This window comes from Vicia villosa, linkage group LG3, assembly GCF_029867415.1.
Source record: "Vicia villosa cultivar HV-30 ecotype Madison, WI linkage group LG3, Vvil1.0, whole genome shotgun sequence".
NCBI classification, from domain to species: Eukaryota; Viridiplantae; Streptophyta; class Magnoliopsida; order Fabales; family Fabaceae; genus Vicia; species Vicia villosa.
The window spans coordinates 44440016-44458715 of NC_081182.1; the positions used below are offsets into that span (position 1 = coordinate 44440016).

The 18700-nt window shown below is 32.7% G+C and overlaps 3 protein-coding genes across 3 annotated transcripts; 1 reads left to right on the top strand and 2 right to left on the bottom strand.

The window, feature by feature from the left end:
* The first annotated feature begins 10359 nt into the window (after positions 1–10359).
* Positions 10360–13683, top strand: LOC131661209 (uncharacterized). Its single transcript, XM_058930665.1, has 6 exons — positions 10360–10632; positions 11564–12041; positions 12151–12484; positions 12638–12736; positions 12822–12942; positions 13056–13683. The coding sequence occupies exons 1-6, from the start codon at positions 10440–10442 to the stop codon at positions 13268–13270; spliced, it is 1440 nt and encodes a 479-aa protein (XP_058786648.1). The 5' UTR covers positions 10360–10439; the 3' UTR covers positions 13271–13683.
* A 171-nt stretch (positions 13684–13854) lies between these two features.
* Positions 13855–15340, bottom strand: LOC131661210 (uncharacterized). The gene is made up of 2 exons (XM_058930666.1): positions 14650–15340; positions 13855–14549 (listed from the first exon to the last, which is right to left on the bottom strand). Exons 1-2 carry the CDS (start codon positions 15101–15103, stop codon positions 14047–14049), a joined length of 957 nt encoding a protein of 318 aa, XP_058786649.1. The 5' UTR covers positions 15104–15340; the 3' UTR covers positions 13855–14046.
* A 107-nt stretch (positions 15341–15447) lies between these two features.
* LOC131661211 (GCN5-related N-acetyltransferase 3, chloroplastic-like) lies at positions 15448–17354 on the bottom strand. The gene is made up of 4 exons (XM_058930667.1): positions 16814–17354; positions 16533–16591; positions 15924–15980; positions 15448–15845 (listed from the first exon to the last, which is right to left on the bottom strand). Exons 1-4 carry the CDS (start codon positions 17285–17287, stop codon positions 15662–15664), a joined length of 774 nt encoding a protein of 257 aa, XP_058786650.1. The 5' UTR covers positions 17288–17354; the 3' UTR covers positions 15448–15661.
* Positions 17355–18700: the final 1346 nt, after the last annotated feature.

Consider the following 18700-nt stretch of genomic DNA (forward strand, 5'->3'; position numbering starts at 1 on the left):
CCAAACATACTAGGGCACGATAAGCTATAGAATTGAGATCTCTCCACCTTTATCGGTGCTCAAGTGCAAAGCCTATTGCATCTAACTCACAAGATATGAAACATCTCAATAATCATCACAATCTATGCAAGTAAAAAGTTGTTATTCTTCCAGAGACAAGAATATGCATGGAGTCCGCCAGCCCGCAGATAAAAAAAGAATGACACATAATCTCCACCATTTATTTTAAAATTTAATGGTTCATATTCATTCTTATGTTCTCACATAAAACTAGCGTTCTCATATGATACGTCCCGTATATAAGAACTTTGGTTATTATAAGAACTGAGAACTTTTAATAACAACCATACGATTTAAAATCAATGCTCATATATGCATTTATGTGATATGTATTTAAACCAGAATCTATCTATCAATTATTGTCTATTAAAATTTGAGTGAAATATGAGACATTGATTTTAAATCGTTTAGTTATTATTAAAAGTTCCCAGTTCTCATAATAACCAAAGTTCTCATTTGATATGTCTCATATATATATATATATATATATATATATATATATATATATATATATATATATATATATATATATATATATATATATATATATATATATATATATATATATATATATATATATATATATATATATATATATATATATATATATATATATATATATATATATATATATATATATATATATATATATATTAGGCCGGTCCCGATTTTTTAGAGACCCAGGGCAAAAATAAAATTGGACCCCTAACAAAAAACTGATTTTTCATTCGTCTCTAAAATGAAGAAGAATCTCAAAGACAAAATAAAAAATATGAAGTCTTGGTTGTTTCTAACTACAAAAAAATTTTAATTTGATCAGAAAAATAATAAATAAAAGCATAAATGATAATAAATTTGGTTTCCATCATAAATATTTGATAATAAATAAATTAATTGTATGATAAACTTTTAAATATTTAATTATAGCATATAAATAGTCTCCAAAATTTATACTAAAATAAATTAAAATAAAATTATTAGAGTTAGAATAAATAATTATTAAAAATAAAATTTAATTTAAAATCTCATTATAAAGTTTAATTGATCATACACAAATTATTTTATAATTAAAATTTGAAAAATTCTAATTGTCACAATAATTATATAAAATTTTATTAAAAAATATTAATTATTAGGTATAATTAACTAAGTTTATCTTTTTATATAAGCGCCCGTTACTGCATCATGGAATTGTTCAAACCAACATTTCCATTTTTGATTGACCCGGGGACGACTTATTATGATAATTGATCATTTCATTGATTTAACTAGTTTCCTTTTTGTAACGGTATTGATATATTCAAATGCTTTAATTGATACTATTATCTACTTTTTATTATAAACTTGGTAGAAAGCCTCCGGATTTTATACAGGTTTATTTTAATGTGTATTTAAATTTTTTAAATAAGAAATAATTAATGTTTATAAAATTATAATATTTTCTTGTTTTTAAAATTTTAAAAGCAAGTTTTTAAAATACAAAATTATTACTCCGTCTATATATTAAAAATACAAAAACAAAAACAAGTACTAGAATGCATTCTAAAATGTTCGAGTTTATTTAAGGAGAAATTTTAGATAATTTTTTTGATGTGGTTTTTATTATTTTTTTAATAAAAATATGATAAATATACATAAATATTATTTAGGGAGTGAAAATAAAATAAAATAATTTATGGGTGGGAGAAAATTATACACTCATCATATTTTTATTAAATATATTAAAAATCACATCTAAAGAATTTTATCTAATTATTTTATTTTATTTATTTATTTGTGTAAATTCAAACAATACAAAATAAATTTATTCTTTTACTATTTTGTATATTCAAACACAAGCAAAATGGAATATAATGTTATTATTTATCTATTTGAATATATCAAAATATGAAGAAATTAAATACATTATGTCACTTTTAATTTTTTTCATTTTTTTTATAAATTTAATGGATATGCGAGAGAATCTCTAATTAATTTAGTTTATAATTATATAATTACAATTTTATTAATAAAATGCATAAAATAAAGTCTATAACAAGTCTTTATTTATTATCTTATCAATTTTGTTTTTAAAAATTCTAAACTAAATAATGTTTTTTATTGAATAAAAAATTAAAAAATAAAAAAGACGAGGGGACGTAAAACCTAACATATAAAAAAACTAACAAAAATAATAGTTGGACATGTTTAATCTATCTCTCAAAAAACTTTCAAAAGCATAAATAAAAAAGTGAATCTCACCAAGTGTCATAATCAACAACAAAAAATTGGCATTGACTAATTTATCTACTCTCTCTCTCTCTCTCTCTCTCTCTCTCTCTCTCTCTCTCTCTCTCTCTCTCTCTCTCTCTCTCTCTCTCTCTCTCTCTCTCTCTCTCTCTCTCTCTCTCTCTCTCTCTCTCTCTCTCTCTCTCTCTAAAAATGTGAGATATTTTGAATCTAAAAGAGTGTATAATATGTAAAGTATTTTTCCTTTTAATTAAAATATATTAAGGAACAATATTCAAATTAGAAAATGCACGAATGACCAGTAGTTAGTTAGTTTAAAGCTCCCAAGTATGTTCATAAATTATCCCTAAATATGTCATAACAAGTTAATATTCTATGATTTCCTCTTGAAGTTCCATCTGTGTTTCACTTAACCAAATCATGACAAGAAAAACACTAATTAACTTGTATAATTCTAGATTTGAGAGAAGGTCGACATTTGATGTCAAAAAAATTAATAATTGTAAACTTGTGAATTGAAGTTTACATGTGCCCCTTGAATTAATAATATAGACCAATTGTTTAATATTAAAAATGTCTCTATCAAAGTCATTGTTACCATTTTGAAACCTAATATCATTTCTTGTGAGCCATGTTTTTCAAAGAATTATTATGATGAGAGTCTTGATCAGATTCTGAATTTGAGAGCTCCAACTTCTACCAGCAAGTTTGAATAATATTCCGTAACTAGTTTTTATCAATTTTCATGCCAAACAATCGCTTCATCCAATGCTAAAAAAGTAAAGTGTACATGCATCTAAGAAATGAGTGGTTTGTAGTTTCTTTATCATGATTGTAGAGAGAGCACCTCAAAACCATATGCATTCCTCTTCGAATCAGGTTGCCTTCTTATTTCAATTATATAATGCATTAGTTTTATCTCACTAATGACTTAGCAGGTGGTATGTAGGGATGGAAAATGAATTTTGTCAAAGAAGGGCCAATTTGATCCCTCATGATACAATTGTATGCATCTTTAAAAGATAAATCATCATTTACAGATCATGACAAAATTAGTTTATCATTATTAATATTATCAAATGACAAATTAATCTTCAAAATATTTCTTCAACAATTTGAGGAGGCAAAATAAATAAGCCATGAGAAATATTCTAATTGATGTCTTGTGTAATGCCCTAGACTTTGATCCAAAACATTACTTTAAAATTCATATTTACTTTTAAAAAATGTGACAAATATTTTTTTTTGAAAGATCTAAAAATTATAAGATCCATATTAAATGAAACTTACTAATATCATTTTTTAGCGGAGTAAAAATCCACTTCATATTTCTAGTCCGCGTCAAACTTTAATAAATAACCAAATTGAAATATTGTATTTTGGTTGAATAATTTATTTTTAAGGGAGTGTTTGCTTGGGTTCAAATTTAAACCTGTTAAAAGTTTGTTTGGGGATTTATTTCTTAAGTCCACGATTCGGTTCGTAAGCTCATCCTTAGTAAAAACTTACATCGGTTAAAGATCAACCAGGTATTAAATCTCAACTTGTTTCATGGTCAGCCTGTTTAAAACACTAGTTCGGTTCATAATTCAGCCTGGGTATAACCTTAAAATGGTTTGAGATAAGCTTGGTGTAAAATTTCATCTCGGTTTATGGTCAGCATGTTTAAAACCTCGATTTAGTTCGGAGAATAGCTAGTTTAAAACCTTGTATTTGGTTCAAGATAAGTCCGTATAAAATCTCAGTTTACCTTGGGGACTAACCGCTTCAATTTCGTGTTTGGAAGGAAAACTAACAACTTATCTCTGCTATTCCTTGTTTGGTTAAAAGTTAGTCTCAAACTTCATTTTTCCTTGTATAAGGAGGTTTGAGAGTTTGACTTACTAAAAGCTCGTAAACATTACTGGATACTCTAAAGTTCAAATCTTGGGGATATGATTAAGTCTTCTTGGCAGAACCTGTATAATTTTCTAATGTCAATTCTCTTACCCTTAACTCTTTATTTTCCGCATATTTATTTTTCTGCTGCTATTACTCAAAAAAATTTATCAAAATATTTTTAAACTCTAAAAATGATAACAATAGATTTTAAACTACTGGTTTTCAAATCCTCATAATTCACCACCTCTTGTGTGTGGACTCACATGTTCAACAATTTGTGGAAGCCACATAAGAGGGAGGTCCTTAGCAAGCAAATTCTTGAGGGTCGGGTATTTCAAGCTGAAGATGTTGAGAAATACTGTCAGGTTCGTTAATCAATGCGGAAAATGTTATGGATACACTCTATTCATACATACCGCATGTCAAGCTGCTGAGCTCAGTTATCTCGCCATGGCCATTTTATAAATGGGGCGTGGACATACTGAGTAAATTTCCACTAGCACCAGGTCAACTGAATTTCATATTGGTTCAGGTCGACTATTTTACTTAATGGGTATAAGTAGAAGTAGTGTCCAGGATAATGACAGAGAGAGTCCGACATTTTTATTGGTGGAACATCATCTATCATTTTGGCTTACTAAAAACCATCGTCTTTGACAGTAAGACATATTTTTCCATCGACCGTGACAAAATTCTGTTTAAATTTAAGGATTCAAATAAAATCCGCATCCGTTGAGCATCCCCGAGACAATGGACAAGCGGAAGCCACCAATAAAGTCGTATTTTCAAGTATGAAAAAAAATTGGACGAAGACAAAGGTTTCTGGGTTGAACAACTCTGCGAAGTGTTGTGGTCATACCATACAATCTCACATTCCTCAACAAAAGATACCTCATTCCATATGGTTTACAGATCCGATGCCATTTTTTTTGAATTAAAAGAAACTTTATTGAATCAAAAAACAGATACAAGCAAGTGACCCCCTGATGGTCCAACTACAGCCAGATCACCAACAAACAAAACAACCTAAGACTAGGCTACGACATCATGAGCCTACTAACATGTTGTATGAGCTTCTTGTTGTCCCGACATCTATAAATAACTACACCAATGATATCATTCACTGTGGTTGTTTGGCAAGGATTTCCCCAAAAACAATTCTGGTTTCTAAAACCCCAACACGCGTGTAAGGTTTCAGTAGCAACACATTGCAGGATTCGAGATTTCCAACCTTTCCTTCTACACATATATCCACAAGCCAACAGCTCCATGTTCCAAGATTTTGGTTCATGCTTGTGATCTAACCAGCACAGTACCTTCCCCCAAATGTCACTAGTCGCAAGGCATTCATAAAATACTATTTCTATCTCCCTGCTGAACCCACACAAATTATCATTAAGAAGTTTAAATCGAGTCAATCTTTCTTTAGTAGGTAGTTTCCGGTGGTAAGCCATCCATAAAGTGTGAATTGCTCTACGCCTCTCTACATTGCCATACATCATGCACTTCCACGGGATATCCTGTAGTTGCCCAATTATAGCCTGATACATTATCCTCGTACTATACCTATCCTGTTGCAAAATTTTGTGCCAATCAGGTAGGTTAGATATTTCCTCCCTCAGTCGCAACATACTCTTAAGGCTCCAGGTAGCAGAACCTCTAATGGGAGCCTGCATCACATTAGTTCCTTTTAAGTAGAAACTATTCATCCGCCGGATCCAGAGGGTGTCTGCTTTATCATTAAGGTTCTAGAGATACTTAGCCAAGCACACTTTACTCCACACCTGTAACGCAATAATATTCAAGCCACCCTTATTCTTTGGAGTGCACACGTCTTTCCAAGTCACTTGAGATTAGCGGGACATGACCTCAGAGCCAGACCAAAGGAAGGTTATGCAAATCTCGTCTACCTTTTACAGGATCTGTTTAGGCAAAGGCATGCACTGCAGCCAAAAGTTGCTAGTAGCAAATAGAACACTTTGTATCAATTGCATCCTACCTGCAAAACTAAGAAGATTAGAGCTCCAATATCTAATTCTGTGGACCAATTTGTCAATTAGGCCACGACAATTATTGTCTGTCAACTTCTTGCTTGAAAGAGGAATGCCTAGTATTGAAGCGGTAAAGCGGCAAGCAACAAAAGTTTTGGAAATATTTATCCGGGAATTTATCGTGTCCACAGAGATTAGTGATATCAAACTGCCATTCAACAGTTTCCGCAGTTATGAGTTTAGATTAAATGGGTTTTAAGTAAAAATGGAAAATATAACATATGAACATAAAATAAATTCATTCTTCAAATAGAAGAAACTATCAAGTATTGCATATAATCTACTCTTCACAAACTTAAACTTATTGACCGAATATACTCAACTTGTAACCTATCAATATTACCACATGTCAACAACACAACCCACAACATTATCTAAGTGACGATCTCTCAGACACCTAAACAACACATGAGAAATCCGAGCTTCCCGTAAATGTCGATCTCTCAGACAAACACGACCACTCAGACGCATTAAGCACTGACACTAAGTGATTATCAACCTAATCCATCTCTGCAATTAAGTTAATAGAAAATCATCCTAGATAAGCATTAGAGCCCTACATCTCTATAGCAACTCAAACACATAGCAACAAAGCAACAATCTAAGACAATAATCCATAAAAATATGAAAGCAAGCTTTATATAACATAATAGTCAACAAATATACATGAGATCAAAGTATATACATAACAAAACTCACAAAAGAAACTACAAAGAGAATAAATGGAGAAAAACCCAAAAATCTCCCGATTTGTCGACTCCAATTGATGAAGGATTCAACCCCGGATCATCCATTTGACAGCTCCAATGTGTTTTTTAGCATCATTCCACTCAAAAAATGCTATTGGATGGATTGGAGCTCTAAAATATCCAACCATACCTCCAAAAATGTGATTTTTCTACCTTAAAACACGTTTCTGCAGACACTGTTTCGCCCGACGACTAAAATGGTTCGCCCGGCGACTCCAGACAGCAAGTTGGCACATTTTTGGGTCGGTTGGGCTCGTCCGGCGAGCCCTTTTTTCTTCCGGCGAGACACACCAGTACAGCAAAAAGTTCTGCACTGTTTCAGCCATAACTCGAGAACCGTAACTCCGATTTGCGCCCGGTTCGAAGCGTTGGAAAGCTTATTCCATGCTCTATCCAATAATGAATGAATATCAACTAAATTTATGATTTATTTTTATTTGATTTTGAGATTTATTCGATGATTCGTTGGTTCCGTCGCTCAAAATTACGCGTTTTGAAGCCGTGTCTTTGGCACTTTATTGCTCGTGCTCCAAAAGCGACTCAATATCTACAAAATGAATAGAAAACTATCAAATGGTATATAAATGAATAAAAACTCAATTAAATCCTATTTATACATATTTATACAAAAAGCGGGGAATTATTCAGAGAATATAATACAAAAGAATCGATAAGTGCCACAAAACAATAGTAAAAATAATGAATTTCTGGCACTCAGCACCTAGGTACTTGAAAGGCAACACCCATACACGGCGGCAAGAACACTTCAATGAAGAAGATAACCGGGTCGAGTTCAAAAATGCTTCAAACTTACTTGAAGAAATGCAGGAAATAGATCACATTCAGGAATATGCACCTAAGAAAATGGGAGAAAGGAGGTACAACACCAAGGTGGAGCCAGGGGTGATGGAAAAGGGTGATCTGGTTTTGAAGTTGGTCGTGGATCCAGCTATAAAAGGAAAATTACATCACAATTGAAGGGGCCATATAGGGTGCTTGAGAAGCTGTCACATAGGACATACAAGCTATAGAACATACAAGGAATAGAAGTTCCTCAGACCTGGAATGCAACGAGCTTAAGACATTACTTTAGTTAAAAACGACTTTTGTTGTCGGGAAAAAAATATAAATTATACATTAAAAATCTTTATTAAATAGCTTCTCGTGGTAGCATGATTTTCCCATGCAAGGGAAAGGTTTTTAATGAGGCTCCTTTGGTGTTTCAGTAAAATCATATTTTTTTCCAGGTGTCAGCGAAGCGTGGTCCAGAACATATAAAGCTCTATGAGTCGTTTAACCCAAGACTTCCACATAGGATGTTGACCGGAACCCATTGGACTCTCTGAGTTGCTTAACCCTAGACCTCCACAAGGGACATTTACCGGAACCCACTGGAATCTGAGTCGTTTAACCCATGATTTCTACATGGATTATTGACCGTAACTTACTGGACTCTTCGATTCGTTTAACCCAAGACCTCCATAGGGGCATTGACCGGAACCCTCTGAACTTTTCAAATCATGTAACCCAAGACCTCCACAAAGGGCATTGGTCGCCAAAATAAGAAAATATGTAAGATTAAACATAAAATCGCTTGTTAAAATGATTTTTTTGTATTTGATTAAGGGTCAATTTGTTGTGTGATTTTTATAGTGTTAAAAATTTTAGGTAAAAATATTTTACAAAGAAATTTTTCGTAAAAGTTTCAAATGATTTTTTTTTGAATTGTTATTATTAAAATGTTATTTTAGATATTTTATTAATTTTTTTTTTGATATCAAAATTTTAAAAAAAAGCACTTAATTTTGAAGCTATTTCAGATAGCTTTTCTTAAAAATCATTTTTGAGATACAATATTTTTAAAAAAACTGCGATTTCAACTATGTTTTGATCTTCATTAATGTATGTTTATGTTATAGGATGTCAAAATTAGTCTTTCAATTTTAAAACAATGAATATAAAAAAATTTGTATATTTTTAAAAACAATTTCCTAAAAGCCAAAAACTCATTTTTTAAAGATAAAACAAATTAGCCCTAATTTTATGTATTTTTGTGTTGGTAAGTTCTTTGATATTAAGAGTTTTGGTTGGTTACAATATTTTAGTATAAATAAATTAAAAATTTTAATTTATTTTAAAATAAAATAATATCAAATCATGATATAACATTAAATGTTATTATTTCATTACACAAATCGATACTCAACTAAATATAAGAATACCAGGGGGTTCGGTTTTGAGAGAATCCGATACCCAAACCGATTAAAATTAAATGAATTGGTTTTGATTGGATTTACAAGTTTTTGCAATAAAGCCCAAATCAAACTGACCCGAGAAATAACGGATTGGTTTGGATTGGATTGATCGGGTAGATAAAAAATGAAAAAATATTTTTAAAAAATAACTTATTTACAAAAAATCATTGTTCATAATATGTAAAAAAATATAGTATTAATAAAAAAATATAGTATTAATAGTGTTCAAATTTAAATATTAGACTATAAACTTTTTTCTAATAGATTCAAAAATATCTAACAAAAAAATATCTAAGATAAAGATTTTTGAATCTATAACTAGTCACTTGAGTTAATATGATAATGAATGTGTTTCGTAGCTTTATGTTCATTTATCACATTACACTAACAATTTTCTAATAACAAATTAAGATAGCATAACTTTAACTTGTCCACATACAACTTTTTTTTTCTTGTTGAAGTTGAATGTTTGATAGTAATTTTCATGATAATTTGTTATGGTTGGTTTGGGCTGGGCTTGCGGGTAGAAAATTGAAAATCCGATGCCCGAACCGATTGTCATTGAATTTCATTGGTTTGGTTCGGTTCTTGCCCGAATTAAAAAAATATTCAACGCAAACACTATGGTTTGGTTCGGATTCTGGTTTGATTCGGATTTACCCGAACCAATGAACACCCTATTGAAATGTTGACATTGGTGAATTCAACTATAAATCATCTTCAACTTGAATATTTAATTACTCGTAATTAAGCCTAAGCCTCAAGTAGATAACATATAGGAGCAAGAAATTAACATAGATGAAATAAATGCCTTAGTTGATTGATTCTAAGAGACTTATGGCATTTTCGTCAATAAATAAGTGGAAGTTTTTGAACATGTACTTACCAATAAAAAATTATATCTATTAAATTATTTACTATTATTAAGGTCATGAATAAAAATACTAAAAGTAGAAAAAATTACTTAAATAAAATAACATGTATATTTTTAAAGAATTGAATACACAATTTTTTAAGGAAATATTTCCATAAATAAACCATTAACCTGTACCCTTACGCGCATGTTAGCATTAGTCCTTAAGGATTTAAAATTTCTATAAATAATTAAAATCAGTTTATCCGTTTGGACACAAGAAGGCACTGTCTGAATGAGTTAACGGAGCATTGAGCTTAAGCAGAAAAGAGAAGAGAAGCTGAAAAGCGATTTTGAGATTATGAAGAGAATCGCGGTGAATTGTGGAGTCACACCCCCTACTCCTTTTCATACACCTACTTGTACACATTCCTATAATAACCGTTCTTCTCGTTTAAAGCTCTTCGCTTCTTCATGGCTTCCACATTATTACCATGCTACTCGTGACCACAACAATACCTTCATTGCTTCTGCTTCTTCCGTCTCTGGTTCAGGTTCTCATTCTTCTTCTCTTTCATTTCATTCTTCAATCATTACTTCACCCTTGTCGTTTCTTTTTTGCTTTCTTCATTTTTAACTGGGAATGGTGGGGAAAAGTAATTGTTATTATTGATTTAGTATAAGCACTTTTATGACTATTCCAGAGATTTTATGAAAACAGTTTTTGGTTTACTTTCACAAACTCTCCTGAATAACTTAATAACTTATGGAAACATCGTAGTGTGTGTATGGATTGGCCGTGGACATAACTGATTTTTATAGAATTGAGTTTGTTAGAATTGATTTTAATTGAATTGAGTTTGTGTTCGGATACATTTATGGAGGCAGAATTGATTCTACTTTAGAAGAACCAAACATCTCAAAATCACTCCCAAATCAATTTTACACCTCTAGAACTGCTTTTGCCTCTTCCAAAAGCCAAACCAAACATGCTATTATAACTTATATACAAACAATTTGACATTTGTTATAGAAACAACTTATACATACGCACGTTTACGATAAGCGTTTGTACTTTGTACTGTAAGCACTGGATTAAAGTCATTGGATTAAAGGCTTGTTTGGTTAAACAACTTATTTGTAACTTATAGCACAAGTGTTTATCAAAATAAGTGTTTATTATGAATAAATTCACATAAGCTGTTTTTATAACAAAAGGTAAAATGAGTTTAAATTGTTTTTATATATATTATAAGTTGTTTTCACTAGCTATCTTGAAGAATTTATAAGAACAATTTCAAAAAAATATTTAAAAAATGGTATAAGTTGTTTTGACAGTCTCCCAAACGGTATCACAAAACTTATGGCAGTAGATAGGCTCAAATAAGCCAATCCAAACAGCTCCTAAATTGTTTATCCTAGAGCCTTGTTTACTTGGTTACTTATATTATGTGAGTTGTTTCATGTTGAATCTTATTTCTCCAGAGCAGTTGTTGGATGTGGGATCAAAGAAGAAAAGGAGAGAGATAGCTGGAATAGACCAGGATGAATTAGTGGATCCAAAGCTTTTAGCTGATCCCGACAGTTGTTTTTGTGAGTTTAAAGGAGTGCATATACACCACAAGATATATGATTTTGAATCCAATTCCAAGGAACAAACCGTTTTACAGAATCAGGCTTTAGTTTCTAATCAAATCAACAAGCTGTGTTTGCCTATGATTCTGTTACATGGATTTGGAGCCTCAGTTTTCTCTTGGAAAAGAGTTATGAAGCCTTTGGCTGAGGCTACATGTTCTAAAGTTCTAGCTTTTGATAGGCCAGCGTTTGGATTAACATCTCGGGTCAACTTATCTTCTGCAACAGGAGACGCTAAACCTCTAAATGCATACTCCATGGCATTTTCAGTGCTTGCTACCTTGCACTTCTTTGATTTATTAAAAGCTGAGAAAGCAATTTTAGTTGGGTATGTGTATATTCTATCTATTGTTTTGCTGATTGCCTTTGTTTTTCACATGGATATTGTTTTGCGATTTTAGTCCCTTTTCTTAGAAGCTTCAAAAATGATTTTTTAGGCACTCAGCTGGTTCAAGTGTAGCAGTTAAAACATATTTCGAAGCTCCTGAACGTGTTGCTGCTATAATTTTAATTGCCCCTGCAATTTTTGCGCCTCTTACTACACCCAAAGTTGTTAAAGAGAATCAACCAAGACAAGATAATGAAATGAAAGAAGACAGTGGTTCTATCAGAAAAAATCCATTTATTGAACTTTACACGTCGTTGTCCAAGATTATCAAGAATGTTGCAATAACAATAACAAAGATGATGAAGCCGATGATAGATTTACTCAACTCTTTGTATAGGAAACTGTTATCAGCTATCCTGCTTTCTTCCCCTGCAATAATGTTGGTAATACACCTGTTCATGCAGTACTATATAATCTTTGATCCGAACACTATTCTATGCATTTAGTTTGAAAGCAATACTTAAGCTGACACCGTCTATAATTTGTCTTGACTCATGACCACTAAACTGATGACCCTTTTTTCATATGAATCTCAGGTAAGAATGGCAATTGATAAGTTTGGTACTGCTGCAGTTCGAAATTCATGGTATGATCCAAAACAGGTCTCTGAGCATGTCCTTAGTGGTTATACAAAGGTAATTTTTATTTTACTATTCTGTAACAATACTTTCTGTTATTTTCGTTAGTCTGTGCTCACCTGGGTGTTAGCATTGAATGCAGCCATTGAGGGTTAAGGATTGGGATAGGGCACTGGTGGAATTCACTGCTGCAGCGCTTCTGGATGAGGAACCTAATACAAAGCCAGCACTTTCTAAAAGACTTAGTGAAATATCTTGTCCTGGTGATGCCACTGACCCTTAATGGAATATCTTTTTTGTTGTGTTTAGATCTAACTCGCTTCAATGCCCCTAGTTGAGCCCTGATTATAATTGATGATATTGTTTGACTATGTAGTTCTGATTGTAACTGGTGATAGTGACCGAATAGTTCCTGCATGGAATGCTGAGAGACTTTCAAGAGTCATACCAGGAGCATCGCTTGAAGTAATTAAGCAATGTGGCCATTTGCCTCATGAAGAAAAAGTGGAGGAATTTATTTCAATCGTTGAAAACTTTCTAAGGAAATTAGCGGGCGATTCAAACGAACAATATCTACAAGCTGCAGTATGAATTTCGTACTACTCAGGCTTCCTGTTTTACGTTACAGAAAATCCATATAATACAAAAAGATACTAATGCGATTGATCAGATGGAGGAAGATCATTTAAAGGTGTACTGATACATACTCATTAAATTCACCAAGCATGACGAGACCAGCTAATGAAAAGCTTGGAAGTGGAAAAGTGCCTATAAATTTTATAGTAGATTACATTACATTATAGTGCTAGCCTGTTAAAGTCCTTGAAGCTATCTTCTTTATGTGTTAACCTGCCTGAATGATCCTTGTCTTCATTTATGGCATAGGCTGTGTGCTTATATCATAGAGGTCTCTAAATTATGTATTTAAGTATGTAATTATGTATTTAATTTCTGTAAATGGATAACTGCAGGGAGTGAAGTTGAATATTTGGTCATTCAATTTACAGAGTTGCAGTTTTTATATTATATACAATAAAGTATCTTTAAGGGCTTGATCTCATGCAATTTTTAAACGACCGCAGCAGATAATCCTGATACATGATTTTGATATTAAGTTACCTTTCTTTTAGTGCCAAAACTAGGAGCTACTGAAGATAACAACTTTGGAAGACAATATTGCAAACTTAATTTATATAAGCGATAAAACATCTTAATGTTTCAGACCAATGACTGAATCTCTCTCTGCAAATTCTTTGACAGAATTCCAATTTTAAGAATGTGGAACTATATACAATGTAACCATTTGAGCTGATTTTAATGCTTGGTTCAGGAAGGAGGATCGGTTAGTAAGTTAATAGTAACATCTTCTAGGACTGCATGACATCAAATCCTGACAAGAAGTCATCACCAAATATTGCAGCACCAGCGGCTAATGCCTCGGCACTTATTTCCAATACAACACCTGGAGGCACAGTTTGACCAGGTTCTTCCATGGATTGTGGTATGTCTGTGAAGCTTGGATGCAAGCCATCATTTCTCGAGAGATAAGTGGGAATATAACCAACGTTATAGGGTGGGGATGGTGGTGGAGTTCTAGTTCTATGTGGTTGATAGCTTGGCCCAGCTGCTGCTGTATGGTAGCTTGGCCCAGCTGCTCTATGGTAGCTTGGTTCACCCTCACATTGCTCAGAATAGTTTGTAGTGGCGAATGGCACTGAATAGGAGTCTGGCACGTTTGTGCGTTCATAATTTTCTGGCTGATGGATTGAATCGCGAGGCTGCTTCTGCAGGTAAGCTTGCCTTAATCCTTCCTCTGCAGTCCACTGGGCATTGTTACCATAATCTAAAAGCACTGCTCTTTCCTTGCTACCTAATGTGAAACAACTTACAGTTTCAGATAAAATATATAAGAATTTTACAAAGAGCTAGAGGTAAATTTGTTTTTGACAGGTTATGAAATAATCACATACCTGGATGAGAATTTAGTTCTTTCTTACCGTCCGAAATATGAATCAGAATATCAATATAACCTCTTGGCTTGTTGGATTTCTTATTTCGCAATTGATAGCTCCGAACCCCCTCTTGCTTTGGCATTGACGCCTCATTATTCTTCGCTTGCTTGAAAAGAAACCTCTTCAGACCAATCGTAGCTGAGCCATGAAGCTTTTCCTTGAATATGGGGTCTATACAGTAAACTTCGACATTTAGTGCCAAGTCTTGGATGTTCGGTATTGAGTCATCAACAGGAACGGCGAAATTGGTTTTCCAAACTGGATTTGCATTTCCAGAATCTACAACTTTGGTGCAATATTTGCTGTTATGATCAATCCAGCCAACCGCATACCATTGACGCTTCCAAAGTGAAGTTGAATGCTGCAGACCATGAGCAGATTTCAAACAGAACTCGACCCATATAATTCCCATATGAGATGCGAAAAGAAGAAACAAGTGTTGAAAGGATCTTGTATTCTTTAAGCTTCTTTAAACATGGGTTACAGAGAAAAAGAGACCAAGTAAACATGCTTTGCTTCATTTTTAAGTCTTCTTTTCTTTGATTCAGAAAATCCTTATACCTATTCACTGTTCAAGGGTCACCCTTCTGCCAAATTGCCAATTTTTTCTTTTCCTGTTGAGTTTATCATAGGAAGACAGGAATCTAACAATGTTTAACCGATGATGTCTTATATAAAAGACCAATTTAACATCAAATAAAATATATTAGTTTAATGACAAAACATCTAGAATACTTGTGGGATGACACTAAAATCTTTAAAAGGCAGATTTAGGATATGCTTTGTACAAAAATTTGTTCTTCCAGAAGCATCAATATTTATCACATTTAAAGAATTACAGTTAAAGCACGACCAAAAAAAAAAAATCTTGTAACTACACATTTTCTTTGCTCCGTTGAATATACACCGGCCAAGAATGACGCAATAACAATCTTCTTTTTGATAGCTGTATATACAGCGAAACACAACTCTATATTTTTGTCCTTGATGATTTGTAGTGTTTCTCTATTAGAGGTGGAATCAACAGTAACTTTTGGCCTGCGCGCGTGACATTTTGCTCGCCTTCCTGGATTGTTGAGGAAGCAGCTCTTGTGTACATCATGGTCGTAGAGTCCAAAATGTCACCACCAAATCCACAAGCCTTAAAAAACAACCTGAGAAAAAGTTGATTACATCAATTGCTGTTCACAAATGGATAAAACTAAGCAGTCTGTGGAAGTATAAAGAACAACCTCTCATCCTCTGAGCAAAGGGCTGCTATGTCATAGATGTCTCTATTTGTAAGCATTCTGCAAAATAAATCATATTCAGAGATATTTGAAGTTTTATGTATTGATCTATAGCCAAAAATGGGAAGAAGCCTTATACACAAAACACTTTAATATTCAACTCCTACAAGGTTTATGTTCACGAGATCAGAGCTCATTCATGAAAACCCATCCACCTATATTTCAAATTAAAACCATAACTGTTGTTTTCAATTTGACAGCATTTAGTGCATATTCAAATTCAAACACACAACAAAGCTGCAACGTAGAGACCTATCTAGTGCTTCCGATTGAAGGTGTATCTTACACCGATACATGCAATTATTTAACTTTCTCAAATTATTTGCAGTGTCAATGTTTCCGATTTGATGCGAGTGAATGCACACTTGCAAACATCAAACCAAAACTCTACCAACAAAAAGAACATGAAGAAAACTTAAAGAATAAGATAGGAATCTCATCAACAAAAGGTCATGTTTCTCTGCTATGCTGCAAAGTGAAAGTCTCTAGTTCAGGAATCATGCAAATTAGCATTGAATCATCAAAGAAGAGAAGCAATTAGTGTTAACATACCTCACAATTTTTTTAACAATAATTTTTCCAATTTCCATTCTCCTCAGGGATGGAATAACCTGCGAGACACTGAAGCACGTTGAATTACGCACATGCTTTTCATCACCAACAAGTACAAACCCCAAAACCAAGAAAACCCAAAAACAAAAGAACCAAAATAACCATACCCAAGAACCAAATTATCAAATTCAGTTCATGGGCTATCAAGAAAAAATAAAAAGTTTCTTTTTTATTCCATGTTTGTTATAAAAAAAAAAAAAAAGTATATATGCAAGTGTTACCATGAGATCATAAATAGAAGCAGTGAGACCACAATCAGAAACAGCACGGCCAAATCCAACTAACAAATCCCGGGAAGGAGAAACCGGCGTCAAGAAATCCACAACAGAAGACGAAGATTTTCCCAACTCATCAACAATATTAGGTTTGCAAAAAACAGAGACAAGAACATCGCTATGAGAAAGAGCAATGCGGAGTTTGTTGATATCGACAGGTTCAGGGGTACCAGAAAATCTCTGAAAAGAGTGGTTGCAAGTGGAGCAGAGGTCTTGGAGACGTTGAGGATCAACGTGGCGTGGGTTAGTGGAAATGTAAACTGGGAGAAGGGGTGTTGATAGAGTATTTTCTATGTTCTTGTTATGCTGTGAGGTTTTGGTGATTCTTGTTCTTACCCATTTCAATTCCATTGATTTTGAACTGGAAGCCTCTATCAGGTGGATATGAGTGTACGCTGCTGCAACTCCCATTGCCACCATTTTTGTGTTGATGGATGGATATAATAATAACGGAAAGTGAAGTGCTACTTCCAATTCCTTGTGACACTCTTCATTTAATATTATCCAAAATTGAAATATCAAGTTTACAATTTTGAAAAGAGTATAAAGGATATATAAGTAACACAAAGGATGGAAATATAGGGACTTTTTAACTTTAAGAATTGATTATATTTTTTGCATTTTTAAAAATAATTTAATAAAAATAATTTTTAAAATATTAAAAAAAATATTTTTATATAAATTAAAAGATTAATTTTAAAATCATATAATATAAGTACATTATTATGTAATATATATGTATTTTATTAAAGATTAAAACATAATTAAAATTATAAATAAAATTACTATTGTTTTAAAAAAAGTTAATTTTTTTTTTTAATAAAAAACTAAGAAACTCTAAAGATAGGCAAACCATGAAGGTTCCTATAAGCATTAATTACATCTAAATGCAAGTTATTCCACCACATATAGCTCCTAGAAGTTAGGCCTATGCTAGCTAAAATATTTGCACGATGATTTCCCTCCCTATAAATGTTGGTGGCCAAAAAAAGAAATTGACTTGGTTGCCTTGAGACAGTTGTACCATCGGTTTCTAATATTCTAAGGCACAAAATCTAGGTTAGATATGGAGTGAATAATGAGCATTGAGTTTGTTTCGAGCATAAAAGCATTGCCACTGGAAAGCAATGGCATGCTCACTAGATAGAATCACACTCATAATCTCTGCAAAAAAAGAGTCGCCCTGACCAGGAAAACAAGAGAAGCTACCCAAGTAAACTCCTGAGCAGTTTCGAAAAATACCTCTAGTAGCAACCAAGTTACCCATGGAGGCTCCATCATGGTTACCTATGATCCAGTTAAAAAGAGGAGGACACCAAAGCACTTCCTTAACTATCCTGGGGGTAAGAGGGGGGGATTAAAAGCCTAAGGGTGTGTTTGGTTCAAATGAGGGGGAGGGGAGGGGAGGGGATTTAAAGGAGGGAAGGGGAGGGGAGGGGAGGTGAGGGATTTTTTTTAATCAAATAAGTGTTTGGTTCAAAATAAGATAGGGGAGGGGAAGGGAGGGGTTTTAATTAAAAATATGTTTGGTTCAGGAGGGGAGGGGAGGGGTTTTATAAATAAATTACATTTTTACCCTTATGATCTTATATAAGTGATATAATATTCAAATATGAAAATTTCATAAATGTTATTTTAGTAATAATTTTTTTAATATTGACGGACTAAAACGTTATAATTTACCATAACGTTAATAAACTGAGTACACTTGATTCATATTATAACTCTCTGACACAAATGAAACTATATGCTAATAATATCTAAAATAAAATCTATTGTTAGATGGAAGCTTAGTAGATTTTCCAGAAAGAGCCACTTGAGAGAAGATTTGGA

What these genes read in the sequence shown, in the direction of transcription:
- LOC131661209 (XM_058930665.1), top strand. Translation starts at nt 10,440, where the DNA reads ATGAAGAGAATCGCGGTGAATTGTGGAGTCACACCCCCTACTCCTTTT. An exon ending in TTCTTCCGTCTCTGGTTCAG is followed by an intron (nt 10,633 to 11,563) that starts GTTCTCATTCTT and finishes TTATTTCTCCAG; the next exon opens with AGCAGTTGTTGGATGTGGGA. An exon ending in TCCTTAGTGGTTATACAAAG is followed by an intron (nt 12,737 to 12,821) that starts GTAATTTTTATT and finishes CATTGAATGCAG; the next exon opens with CCATTGAGGGTTAAGGATTG.
- LOC131661210 (XM_058930666.1), bottom strand. Translation starts at nt 15,103, where the DNA reads ATGGGAATTATATGGGTCGAGTTCTGTTTGAAATCTGCTCATGGTCTG. An exon ending in AGAACTAAATTCTCATCCAG is followed by an intron (nt 14,550 to 14,649) that starts GTATGTGATTAT and finishes GTTTCACATTAG; the next exon opens with GTAGCAAGGAAAGAGCAGTG.
- LOC131661211 (XM_058930667.1), bottom strand. Translation starts at nt 17,287, where the DNA reads ATGGTGGCAATGGGAGTTGCAGCAGCGTACACTCATATCCACCTGATA. An exon ending in CTTCTATTTATGATCTCATG is followed by an intron (nt 16,592 to 16,813) that starts GTAACACTTGCA and finishes AGTGTCTCGCAG; the next exon opens with GTTATTCCATCCCTGAGGAG. An exon ending in CTTTGCTCAGAGGATGAGAG is followed by an intron (nt 15,846 to 15,923) that starts GTTGTTCTTTAT and finishes ACTTTTTCTCAG; the next exon opens with GTTGTTTTTTAAGGCTTGTG.